General features: G+C 36.1%; 1 protein-coding gene across 3 annotated transcripts in view; it reads right to left on the bottom strand.

Annotated features, from left to right (window-relative positions):
* Nucleotides 1-667: 667 nt before the first annotated feature.
* CDH8 (cadherin 8) overlaps nt 668-13,162 on the bottom strand; it is a 134,778-nt gene continuing 122,283 nt past the window's right edge. For all 3 annotated transcript variants that reach the window (XM_086469162.1, XM_086469163.1, XM_086469164.1), the window contains 2 exons: nt 2,286-2,537; nt 668-1,161 (listed from right to left, as the gene is read on the bottom strand). In XM_086469162.1, the coding sequence (XP_086325288.1) occupies nt 668-1,161; nt 2,286-2,537 (746 nt within the window). The remainder of the gene's footprint in view (nt 1,162-2,285; nt 2,538-13,162) is intronic.

The raw sequence follows: 13,162 nt of genomic DNA, 5'->3' as shown, positions 1-13,162 counted from the left end.
GCCCCTGAATCTCTGCACATTAGTAGGATTTATTACCCATCACTGGAATGGATTAAGAACATGTGAATATTTTAAGGCTTGACACAATACTTAAAGATGATATTCAGTCTGTGGTTACGTGGCCAACAATTACTGTATGTACAATGCATGGTCACTGCACAGTAGAAGCCAGTAGGAATTTACAATGCTATTTCTATCCAGCATTGCTAAGAAGACCAAGATATTGCTTTTAACATTTCTGTGGCGGGATCTTTGTTGGCAATGCAGAAACAAACGATTAGCTTTACACATACTGGCAGGAGCTACTGTTCAACAGCAAAATCCCTGCAAGTCCATTTTCTAAGAAAGCACCAATTTCTCTTTGTTCTTTTCAATTCACTGAAGATAATCAAAGATCCAAATCTCCATCTTCAGAGTGGTCAAGTGAATACCAAATATCCAAAGACTTCTAGACACTCCACATACTTTACTTCACACTCCACAAGACTTAACCTCCTAACATATACTTTTTTTTTTTGGTTCAACATTACAATGTAGTTGATTTTATAGATGACTGGCGCTAAACTTGCCTCTAAAACAAAAAGCCACATTAGTTTTAACTAATAGCAGTGGCCCTAGAATATTACATGTTCATTAAGTCAACAGCGAAAAAGTTTGTAATCCACTGTCAAGTTTCTTTGTCACTTTCTCCAACTGAGTAAAGTTCTCCAAGTCTTTTAAAGCGAGGACCCCATTCACTGAGGTAGTCAAAATTCTGATCTGAGTCTGATGTAGAGGACTCCAACGAGCTAAGGGAACCAGCTGCTGACCCTCTTCCTTCATAGCCATAAATCTGGATAGAGTCATATGGTGGAGCCGTGGGATCATTATCGGCTTCATGAAGCCTTACATTAATAAATTCATCAACATCAACACCATTAGGAACAGGTGCAAGACCCTGCCTGGGCATAAACTGAAGATCAGGCTTAATATCCTTACGAGGCAAAAATCCATTAATTCCATCCGGATTTTGCAAAGTCGCAATGTCAAAAGCTTCTGTATCTTCTTCTCCACCTCCTTCATCATCATAGCGAATAATATTTTCCCTCACATCTTCATCATCTTTGATGATTAAAGGCTCATTCTTATGTCGTCTTAGTGTTACAAACAGCACCACAATGACTGCAAAGAAAGCATCACAGGCTGGTTAGGCAAAAAATTTCCAGTTAAAGCACTACATGTTAAGCACAGTTGTGGAAAGTGATAGGTTGCTTTTTGTGAGAGTAGTAAGGGTAGTGAAAACCTGAAAGAGCTATAACTTCAGCCACATTGAAGTGACGAAAATTTGATCAGAAGCAATGGTTAGTTCTCTATTATCAGCTTATATTTACATCTGAAGCTCAATTTTATATAAGCAAAAGATTTTGCATGCTTCTGTTTTTGAACCTTAAATTTAGACAACAGCTTTTCCCTTTGGAGGAGTTACAAACCTAGGTGAAGTCAAACTATCATCATTCACTGAACATAGTCTATAATGATCTATACATTAGACGGGGTTTTCCAGAATTAGAGGGTGTTTTTCTGAAAGCAGCCCTGATGAAAGAAGGAAATTGGTGTCCTTTCTTTATGTGTTGCAACAGACTCACACTATATAACTGAAAAGAGAATGAGATAGTAAGGGAGAAAGAAAGAGCTTAGACACATCAGTTTCAGAATCATGGACAGATGCATAAAAAGCTCTAAAATGGTTACACTGTTGTTTTTGCAGCTTAATGCTGAAATCTCAATTACCAATGTAAATCTGTTACAAAGCGAAGCCGCAGAGTACAGAAACAGGCCTCTTCCTTCACTGTTCTCTCCCTCACTTGATGTCATATACCCATTTTGTATGTTTTATTAAGACATACAGTGCTTATCTTGTAACACTGTAATGTCCTCTTACGCCCTTACAATCCAGAATAAACTCATACAAGTCTAAGAAGATACAACAAATCCATTTTCCATCATGTGCAGTATATACTGTGTTCACCCTGCTGCTTAACGTACCTGATTTGATTTGCAGTTTCACGTTCCATACCTGTTTATTATGTACCTTGTGTGGAAGACTACTTCAGATTGGGACTTCGCGTTATATGCTTTTGTTTAGTTCTTAGTACAGTAGGGGTGCGGTCCTGACAGGTCTCTCAGTACTGCTGCACGTTATATCGTATTAGAACGTATGCCCTTCTAAGTGACTTCGTTGCTTACTTTCAGCCACGCAGGAGTCAGAAAGATTTTGAACGCCAGGCTGTGAAATGAATACATACCTAGCAGCAAAATGATGCACGCTAATATCGCAATTAGGGCTCCCATACTGAGTCCAATGGGAAGTACATATGCTTCAACATTACAGGACTGGACAATCCCATCACTGCTGCAACCACAGACTCGAATAGTGAGAGTGCTAGTGCTGCTCATGGGAGGATTCCCACTATCGCTTATGATGATTGGCAGTAGATATACTTCTTGCTTCTGCCGGCTGAATCCACTATGCTTTGCCAATATGCTGAGAGTATTATCTGGAAAAGGGAAAATTTGCATTGTTTCATCACACAGAAAACCACAGCTTTTTCTTAACGCATTCAGAAAACCTCTGTACTAAGACATAAGCACTTTATTATACTCATGATACCGGCAGCATGCGACACAGAAATCCTTCCCCTTTCTGTTTGGCTGCCCATGCCCCAAATGAAGGAGTGCAACATAGGCATTTTCTTATGTCATGTGGTGCGATCATAATGGCAAACTCTCACTTTCTTCTCTGCATACTTCCCTATAGATGTCTTCCCATCATGATTCATCACTGTTTTTCAAATCACACAGTCATAACAATTCAACCAGCACAACAAAACCAGAAATGAATGTTGAATGTGTTGTTGAAGTATGTTGAAGTAACCCAAACTTAATAAAGCACATTCATCAATTAAAACAAATGTTCCATGCATTATAAGCACAAATTGCAAAATATTTTGCCCTGCTATAAAAGCTTCTTCTTTTTTACTGATAAGCAATACAAAGACAAACAAAGGAAGAGATGAATGTATTAAAAGTTGCAGGCCTAATTTTCAGCAATCTAAGCATTTATTTGGCCTCAGAGATGAAAATAGAACAAAACAGTGTGTCTCCTATGAATGTAGCCAGAGGAAATAAGTCTAGGGTCTAGGACATTCTTACCTCTGCACACATCAAGATACTTAATTTGAGAAACATACAGAGGCAGGCTGACTACGTGGCATCCAACCCAGACGTGAAGTTAACTTATCAACTCTTATAACACATGTACTACTGTCCACTTAACTCGTATCAGTGGTCAGAAGAATACAGGTAGTACAAAAGAAAAGATGGGGAGATGAGGAATTTGCACAAATACAGTTGCAACTTCTTTCCTTTTCATAATAGTTTAACACCGTCTCAGCCAAGTTGAACTTCTTACAGGACGCCAACAGATGCCTGTTTAGCCACCTAAGTTTAGCCTTAGAGTTAAGCACAACTATGAATATGGCTGTGCCAGTATTAGGACTCAGTCCATTTACTGGCAAATACAGACATTTGCCTTTCCTACATATATAAAGCTGAACATTTAACTCGTGAATTATACATGGGGGTTTTTTCCCCTCTTTCTTTTCCAAATACGCAGCTAAACCTCTTATAGTCACTCAGTTCTCAGTTCACCATCAAACTGATTATGTTGTAACTCTTTGAATACTTACGTATAATGTGGTACATGTGATACTTTAATTGTAATTGATCATTGCAATCAATTAAGAAATGAGTTGATTTTACTTAGGGTAATCCATATAGATTCTATTGTGCATAGTTGTAAGAATTACAGATTTTAGCCATTTAACAACATACCATCAAATATCAATGATCTTGTACATGCCAGAATGCATGATTAGTGAGCATGTCAAATACGCAAAGCACTGACTTATTTACATACTTAAATATTCACTTTAGTTTTTAACTGCTTTGTCCTGTGGAATAAAAAAAAATAATTCAGTATTATGAGTTATATAGTAACAGAAGGCATCTTGTACTAGTTTGGTTTTTTGTGTTCTTTCACCAAAAATAACACTACCAATTAATAAAAAGATTCCAACAAGCACACAGAATAGGAATATGTGTGTGTGTGTCACTGGGGAATCCTATAACAATTTAAAAATAAAGTTGCATATCATATTTGGGAGAAGGAGATTGTCGCTCCTTTCATCAACCTCACTTTCCCTGTTCTACCGAGGTTAGTTTTCCTGAAGTTTCATGAACAAAAGTAAGCCTTCTGATATTTTATACTATAAAATGGGCACACGCAATCACTAAATGCCATTCCATGGAAGGAAAGAAATTACTGTGAGTTATATGGCAGGCACAAGGAAGAGACAACTTGAAAGACAGGCAGCGTTCATATGACAGATACAACAAAGACCCAATTCTTGAGTTTAAACCAAAAAAAGGTACCTGAAGTGCATGACAACATGTATATGCATACACACAGAGTGACTGTAAGAAAGCTCTGTATGTATTTTGATCTTGGTACCGGTCAGGTACTCAGTTGAAAACATGAAATAGTTTAGAAATGTTTAAGCTGTACTGCGATCACTAGGAACATTTCTGATAGCCCATGGTATTTGTGCAGCATGTATCACTGGCCCCACATAAAAGACACAACGTATGCTCACAATAGCTGGCAGGCTACAAAGTACAAGAGACAGAGGGAGATGCAGAAAAGGAAGAAGGGGAAAACATTCATGAAGCCAATACCGTAAAGACATTTTCCACATCCAAAAAAAAAAAAATTGAAATGCAGCATTTTATTCCTGAAGTCCTTTTTAGTAAGGAGGCATATTAGTAAGGAATAAAGATAGTTACAGAATATAATGATTACAGACTGAAACATTACTAAACTTTATCATGTCCTGAACCTATATCAAGACACCAATCAGGAGATAACTCCTACAGTTAATTCATTACTGCCATAAAACAAAAGATGAAGAAAGATTATTTAAGCACATGAGGTAATTGTCTCACACAAGAGAACAAAGAGGCTTGTTTTCCCATTCAGTGACTAAGAAATTGAACTTCCAGTAGTCTCCTTCTGAAGTTCGGTGTCTTTGATTTTGCAGTCTTACTGTATTCCTTCCATGGTGGAACCACCTACCACCTTACGTGGCCTAAAGAGGTTCTTAGTATAATGTATATTGCAGGTTATGCAATAATTTCAGCATTTTTCATAGCATGTAGAGTACATAACACATGAAGATCAACATAAAAATCAACTACTTTATAAAGCAGTATAAATATGGTCACTTTATAATACCTTTGCAGAACAAAAAAGATTCCTAATGATTTTTCTTTCCACGAATCCTGAGTTTTTATCTATTCAAGTTAGAAACAGTCACATCAAAACCGATGGCATCCTGGAGCTAAATAAATAGTCTAGTCCTTCCTTGTGCCCTTTTTAAAATTAACGGAAGCATATGTGTTTACTGAAGATAAATTTCAGGTATAAGCTCTTAAGAATTCTGACAGCTCAAAATAGGACCAAACTCCTTGATGATACCTAGTGTTACATGTGCCACGCTGACGCAGTGGGAAAGTCAAGTATGCTTTAAGTCAACAATTAGCACACATCTAGAATTAAGAAAAACTGAACTCCTCCTTCTTGGTTAAATGTGTCACAGATTTTAACACACACGCGTGCAAGTTAAACCAACTCCAGTATCATACTCGCTCTCTAGCTGAACTGCAAGGAACAAAGGGAAATGTTATGTTAGTAAAATAATAATGTAGCTAAGTTTTCCTGAATATCAGTGTGTATAGCTTTACCAAAGTAAGAGTGACTACCACATCTATTGTAATGTGTAAAAGGTACATTTTTTTACCTGACAGCATTCTTTCCCCCCCATTTTCAAACACTGACCAATACATATACTTGTCCATTTGGCTTTCTCCTGCAAAATTAAAAATACCTCAGCATAAATTGCATCCTTAATCTTTTTGCTTTAACCTTTCAAAGGAGAAAAAAACTATGTGGGGCTCAATATCCAGCTCTTTCTGTCTTTGAGACAAATCCCACTCAGACGTGTCACATCTGTAGTCATTTATTCAGAACTCCAGAGACTTTTACAGTTATATTACACAGTGACTTCTTATGCTCTAGAAATCTGTACTGATACTGCCTGCTCCTTCCTATAAGCCTGGTACAGTCCTTCTCTGTCCAAGCTGAAGGAAAGGATTGATATGCTGAGCCCTAGCATCCCTGCCCTTTACTGATATGCAAAAGAGGTAAGGCACTTGCTTTAGGAAGAAATATAAAAAAGAAGCTGTTCTTGTTGGTGACAGCTTCAGATGCCTTCTGTCATTCTGACACAGTCACTGCTACTCTGGCTGGGTCATAAAATTCTAGTAAGCCAGAACTGGAGAGTAAAACAGTGAAAAAGGAAGAGTACTATAAAGTGACAAATAGAAAAGGGCAGAAAAAAACAAGAGGAAGGAGGAGAGATGGAGAAAATAAAGTGCCCATTTCTGCCAATCAGTGAAGCTATGCTGAGTGTAAGAAACTACCAGGTACCAGTAATGGTTATCAATTCAAGTTCAAAAGACAGGAGATAAAGTAAAAGATAAGCAAGATATTTGAGATATCAGCTGAACTATTTAAGTGTAAAAGAAGTAATGGTTGAATAGTTAGCACTATGTAAGAAGAGATGCAAGACAAGGAGAAAGAGAATAAACCTTCCTTTTTAAACAGAGTTTTTTGTGGGTTTGTTAAAAACTTCTATGCTAGACTGAAGTTGAATTTGTTGTGCTCGGGAAGAAACTGGCAATTAGTAGTCAACAAGAAAAGCAAAATGAAATGACTGAACTGTTTTGCCAGTGGACGACAAGTACTCAATTTTGTCTTGGGAATATTGTTTAGCAACAAATTCCTTCCCCTTCTTTGCTATGTCCTAAAATAAATATACCTTGGTGTGGCTGGAAATGTGACTCGAGTGAAAAACAGTGACTGTCTAATTGATGTTTTAGTTGGTCCCTAGAACTTGAAAATAAAACCTAGCAGCATGATTAGCAATAAACTCAATTGATCTGATTTGCTTTCTCCTCTCTGTGGACAATCCCCTTACCTATAGGTGACAAAACAGTGGGAATGTCCTCCAGAAACAACCTCCAGCACTGCTGCATGAATTAACGTGGCAGCAGGTGCTCAGCAGGAGAGGGGACAATCACTTTCCACTCATCTTTCCAATTAACCTGCTGATCCTTCATTATAGACCTGTTCAGGTTATTTATGTATTCATGTTACTTTTAGCAAAACAAGGAAAATTACATGCAGAAAAAAAGAATCCCTTTCTGTTAATAAAGCTCAGAGCTAACCTGCTGCAGGCGAAGAGAGACACTGAGTCTCTACCTCCAGTCAGTGAGGTACATTCAGGTGGTCCTTTGACCTTCTCAATCAAAATGAGCCTCCCTCAATTCTGTAGCCTTCTATGAGGGGGAAGGGATTGAAGAAGTTCATTGAAATGCCAGAGTCCTATTAAATGCCATTTCACTGATGATGTACCAACTACACAGCATGGCCTAGAAGTTATATTCTGTCCTGCAAGCTGAAGGAATAGTGTAAGATAAGTGAACTTAATAATTGTCCTAACTCGTCCAAAATTTTTGCATCGGTGTAAGGTCAGAGTAATGCGGCTCCAGGAATGCATAACTAATATACACAACATAATTTTTATATATAAATACATAACTATATAACATATACAATAACTAGTACATAACATAATTTAGATCTGGAGCCCATTTTTACCTTTTTCTAAACATAAAACAAAATCAGTCATTTAGATCACCCGATGACTCTCAGTTTCTGAAGTTTACAAGCAGATCTGCGAAACATGAAAAAGACTCTTATGGGAATATCTCCCTCACAGCTGGAACAAAGAATGACAATGCAGAAGGTGTTTACAAGACATCCAGTGTGATTTCTACACAAAAGCAGTTTGAATTACCACAACCGAGGACATGCTTACCACAGGGCCAAGAGCTTCCTGCAGATTCCCAACTGTTCTCAAGATCCCCTGATATCTTTCAAGGTTCTTGGATGAAAGACTTTGAGAAAAAGTATATGTAATAATTTTAATACAAAGCTACTTTGGTATTTGCTGGACATAAGTGACTGTAATGGCACTGACGTCAATCTGTGTGTGATATTAGCAGGCAGGAGTCAACTTCTTCATCTTCCATTTTGTACAAGAATGCATGTTGCAATTTTAAGCCAGACAATAAACTGACAGAACAAAAGTAAAAACCAGAGGCAGTCAGTTTACGTCCAAGTGTCATTTTCTCTGCACACATTACTGCAATTCTTTAATTCCCTCACAATCTCTTTAATATTTTGAGATCAGTGGACTTCCCTGCTGTGTAACCTTACACCTACGTAGCTCTTTTTCTGTCTTTCTTTTTCTATCCCTTTTATAATGTTCTCAGAAAGATCAAATCATTAATAGTATTAAGGACTTTGTGGTAGAGATTGTTATCTATGCTGGATATGTTACTTATGTGAAGAAAGAATTTTAATTGGAAACTTTACAGCTGGAAACACTACAATGACAGAAATATATGTTTTTCATGTTTATTAGAGCTATCTTTTTGTGTACATTTTTTAGTCTAAAACAGATTCTCTGTAATATAAAGTCCTTTGGCACAAGTAGAAGAGCGGCAAGACTATCCTGGCTGTTACACTCCCTGCTTTTTCTGATAATGAAAAGACAAGGACAGCTCATTCATTTCCTTTCTCAGTTCATAAATGGCAGGTATTCTCAGATAAAAACTTGAAATAACTGAGTAATTAAGTTATTACCATACAGGTTTCAGTGGAAACTACCAAAGTACAAGCAGAAAAAAACGGAAAGTACGACATTCTAAGAAATGTTAGCTATATAATATTTAGCAGTCATCTGCCAATGCACTTGAAGAGATCATTCAAGAGAATGCTAAGATAGCATTTCAGCTCTTTGCATAGCTATTAATTCATGTGTGCATCATCTGTAATACTATTCAGTACTGGGGACCTTGCAATGTTAAACATAGATTTTCATAAGAATTGTAGTAATACTGGCATTTTTGTTTTTCTTCAAAACTCAAACCTAATAATAGAGAAATAGTGGAATATAGGGAAGATTCCAATCACCATTTTAGAGACTGGAAACTAATAAAGTTGTCCAAAGAGATGGAGGTCTCTCAAAAGTCTCTATATACGCTCCATAGGCTATAGAGCCATACCTTAATCATTATTCTTTTGGACATTTTAATAATAGCACATACCTTTCTACGAAAGGATTTACAAAAACCCCATATTTAGATTGGTAGTATCACACTGCAGAAACAAGACCAATGAATGCAGCCCCAACAATTCACTATTCATAGTCTCACACATGATATCTCTCTGTCAACTCAACTGTTTTGAAATTGTTAATTACAAAAGCAGTGGCAAGGAATATTCATGACCTGCTTTCTGATCTAGCACAATAACCAGAAGAGGCAACTCAAAGCATACCCTCATTAGTGTAACTGCGTAAAAAAACACTATTCATAGATGGGCCCTGAGCTGAAAAACTAATTTGTATGTTTCAGACTAGGCTTAAGTACAAGTTGGAAGCATCAGTTTCTTGCTTCCAAAAGAATGCAATTAAAATGCTTTGAGAGATACATCTGTGTTTATGCACGGCAGTTTTCTTTGTTTCTACCTTAGGCTGTAACATTTTTCAAAGGAATACCTGAGTGAAAGGGAAAAATTTTGAGTTTGCATGTTATAAATTTGCCAACTGTTAGTAGATGAAAAACCAATCCATTTTTTCATTTGTATTAGTATAAAAATGTTGTTTCATGATAAAACAGTATTTTCCACATAGATTTATTTATGCACACCAAATAACTTTTTATGAGAACTCATATATGTATATATGTTGATATATAAGTATATACAATTGTGTCGTGTAATATTTTACACATGTACGGGAAGACCTTCCTTGATAATTGTCTCAAACAAAATCCTGTGGAACAGCAGTTTACAAGGAAGATGACCCTTTGCTTAATCTGTATGGTAAAGGCATGAACATTCTATTCAAGTAGAAGGCTTATAAAGTAATCTGAAAATAAAAAGATGCCACTTTTATAGTATATTTTGTCTGATTTATGATAGCCAAACCATATGGGCAATGAAGCATTCACAGGTATTTCAAACTGACCTGCTTTTCATGAATGTCAAAAATTTGTCATGTCTTCAAAAAAGCAGATTGATGACTGCTATCAAATTTGATAGCAGACATCAGGTTCAAAAGAAAAAGTTTTTGTCCTATAAAAATTCAGCTGACTGATAAAACTGTCTCTCCTGCACCATAGTCACTCACATGCCATACTGACATATCTAACGGTAACACAAAAGATTCCTGTGACACATTAGCAAATACCTGAATGAATTTTTATTTTTTTAGAGACCTGGATTTTCTGAAACCTAAACACCCTTAAAACACCAATAAGAATGCAAGGGAAAAAGAAGTATTTAATGAGAAAAAATGTACTGATGAGGAGAATTGGAAAATGCCACATATTTTGTATGTTTATTGTTTTTCTTTACCAAGTGGCCTAAATAATAATAGCTTATGCCAGAATTGAACTGTTGAATCAACTAATGAATAGAAAAACTAAACACATTTCCAGGTCATGTATTTCTCTGTAGAAATAAAAAGTGCTGCTGGGAATTTTGAATCATGTAATATTTAATAATGTATAACAATAAATCACTCTCATATGTTAAAATTTATTGGAAGGGCAATAATCATGTTAAAACTACTGTAATGCAGAACTTGTAGTAAATAAATTCTTGACAGAATAACAAAAAAAACCCAGACAAATTAACAGCAAAATGATGGAATAAGCACTTCCTCCTAACTTTTCCCTTTGAAAAATGTGAACTTTAGATAATAGTCTGTATAATTTCTAGTTCTATTCCTTTGGAAAAGTCTGAACTTTAGATAATTGTCTCTTAAGTATTCTAAAACTTTTCTTTGACCTTTAGTCCAGCAGAGCTATAATCAAACATATCTATATGGTCACTTGCGGTCTAGCAGCAACTCTTAGATTTTCTGCCTTGGTTTTTTAACCCATTGAAGGGAGGATAGAAAATCCCTGACGATGAAATAACGACGTACAACCATGCACTGAGTCTAAAACAATACCAGTTTTATTGTTAATGGGGTAGAGAAAAAATTAGGACATAGTAACTCTCTCTCTCTTTTTAATTTACAGATACTTATGGCAAGTCAAACCAGGAAACTTTGGGCTCTGGGTCTATTTAAGGTACACAGTTACCACAGTTGTCTGAACTGTACCAAACATACCTGATTCTAATCTCACTCGCTCTGAATTTATGCCCATTTATCTCTTCTGAACCCCCTGGTGCCAGTTATGATCGACACTCCCATAATCTGAAGCAAAATCAGGCCAGTGAAGGTGTAAGATATGCTAGAAGAGTACCGGCTTTTGCCTCTCATTTCTCTTTTCTGAATTCAACAAGCCAGTCAAAAACTTGTTTACTAATAATCACATTGCTTTGACATGCTTTCCTTTATTCGGATCACATCACTACATGGCATGTGCATTGAATGTTACATCTGTAAAGTGTAAGAATTAATGCAGGTTGCCAAGCTCGAGTTTAGAAAGAGAGATGAAATGGCTGTCAAATGTGCTTAGCATTAAAAATACATTATTAACACAGCAATTTGCATAGACTGATGGATCATTTTTGAAATCTACATATTCTACTTAATGCTATTATCTTGTTATTTTAACCAAAAAGTTTCAGAAAGTAATACTGGTTTATACTGCTTTGATAAAATAATGGCTATATTTTGCATTTGAACCAATAAATTTCCATTACTGTATAACCAGATTCAAACAAAATGCTGCAAAGATAAATAAAAAGCCAAAATATCCCAAGGCTTTGCCATCTGCATTTCTCTTTAGGGATAATAGATTGTTATTCTTCCTACGAATGCTTACTTACAAGTGTAGTCTACGAGACGAAACTAATGAAAGAAAGGTATCTAAGCCCCTTAGGTCACTGTGAGATTTATAGTTTTACACATGACATTGACTTGGGGTTCCTTTATGTGTAAAGTTAAATCTCAAGCAGATTCAACAGAATTTATAGTATTTTTGGTAGGTGATGGAAGAGTTCCAAGAATTCCATCCCATGTTCTTCACTTTCCTTACTTCACACACATCCTTCCATTCTTACTTCAGTGACTTACGTCTAGGGTCTGGAAAAGTTCAGAGCCTTCATGATTATGAAGACAATCACAGGTGTTTGAAGTGAATCTTTCTTTCTAGAATGTAGACTGTGAGTTCTATGGTAATAAAAATAAAACTTAAGCAGGAACATTTTGGTTTTTAAATGTGATGTGTACTTGGCATTTAAGTGAGTTTCACACTAAGCAACTTAACAGCTACTTCTCCATACCATGATGATGGCTTTTCTGTTCCAATACTGTATGGTACATATATATGCACACAGTAAGAATTTAAAACAATTTACCAGTAGATCATAGAACAGTCCTTTAAAACTGAATCTGGAATCGGACATGTCAACCATATTGAAGTTTTGTTACAACAGTTAGAGAGCCAAATTCAAGCCATGCCAGTGCATTTCTATTATGCTACTGCTTCTTTTTATAATGTTCATTTTGAAATACAGTGGCAAAAAGCAACCACCAGACTACAAAAAAAACAACTAGAATTTATTGGAATGACGCCTATTTGTACTGGTGTAATAAAGGTCTTGTCAGCACTTCCATTACAAAATGTCAATTTTCAGGGGTTTATAAGTCTGACATAACAACTTACTACGAGAAGAAATTTAGAATGTGTACTCTCTGCCAAAGAGCACTGAAAGTTAAATATGACTTATGTTGGCTGAGGCATTTTAAGTCAGAAAACAAATTAAAAAAAAATTTGACTTAACATTTTCTTGAGCTGGTGCCACTTAAGAAAAAAATGTGGCTTTGATTTTAAAAAGTGCCAGATCCTGCAGTTCTCATAGATGCAGAACTCCCTTTAACTTCACTGAGAATAATTTCTGTGAGCGAACTGAAAG

Source organism: Leptosomus discolor, chromosome 8 (genome assembly GCF_034619465.1).
Source record: "Leptosomus discolor isolate bLepDis1 chromosome 8, bLepDis1.hap2, whole genome shotgun sequence".
Lineage (NCBI taxonomy): Eukaryota > Metazoa > Chordata > Aves > Leptosomiformes > Leptosomidae > Leptosomus > Leptosomus discolor.
This window is presented reverse-complemented; position numbering and strand designations above follow the sequence as displayed.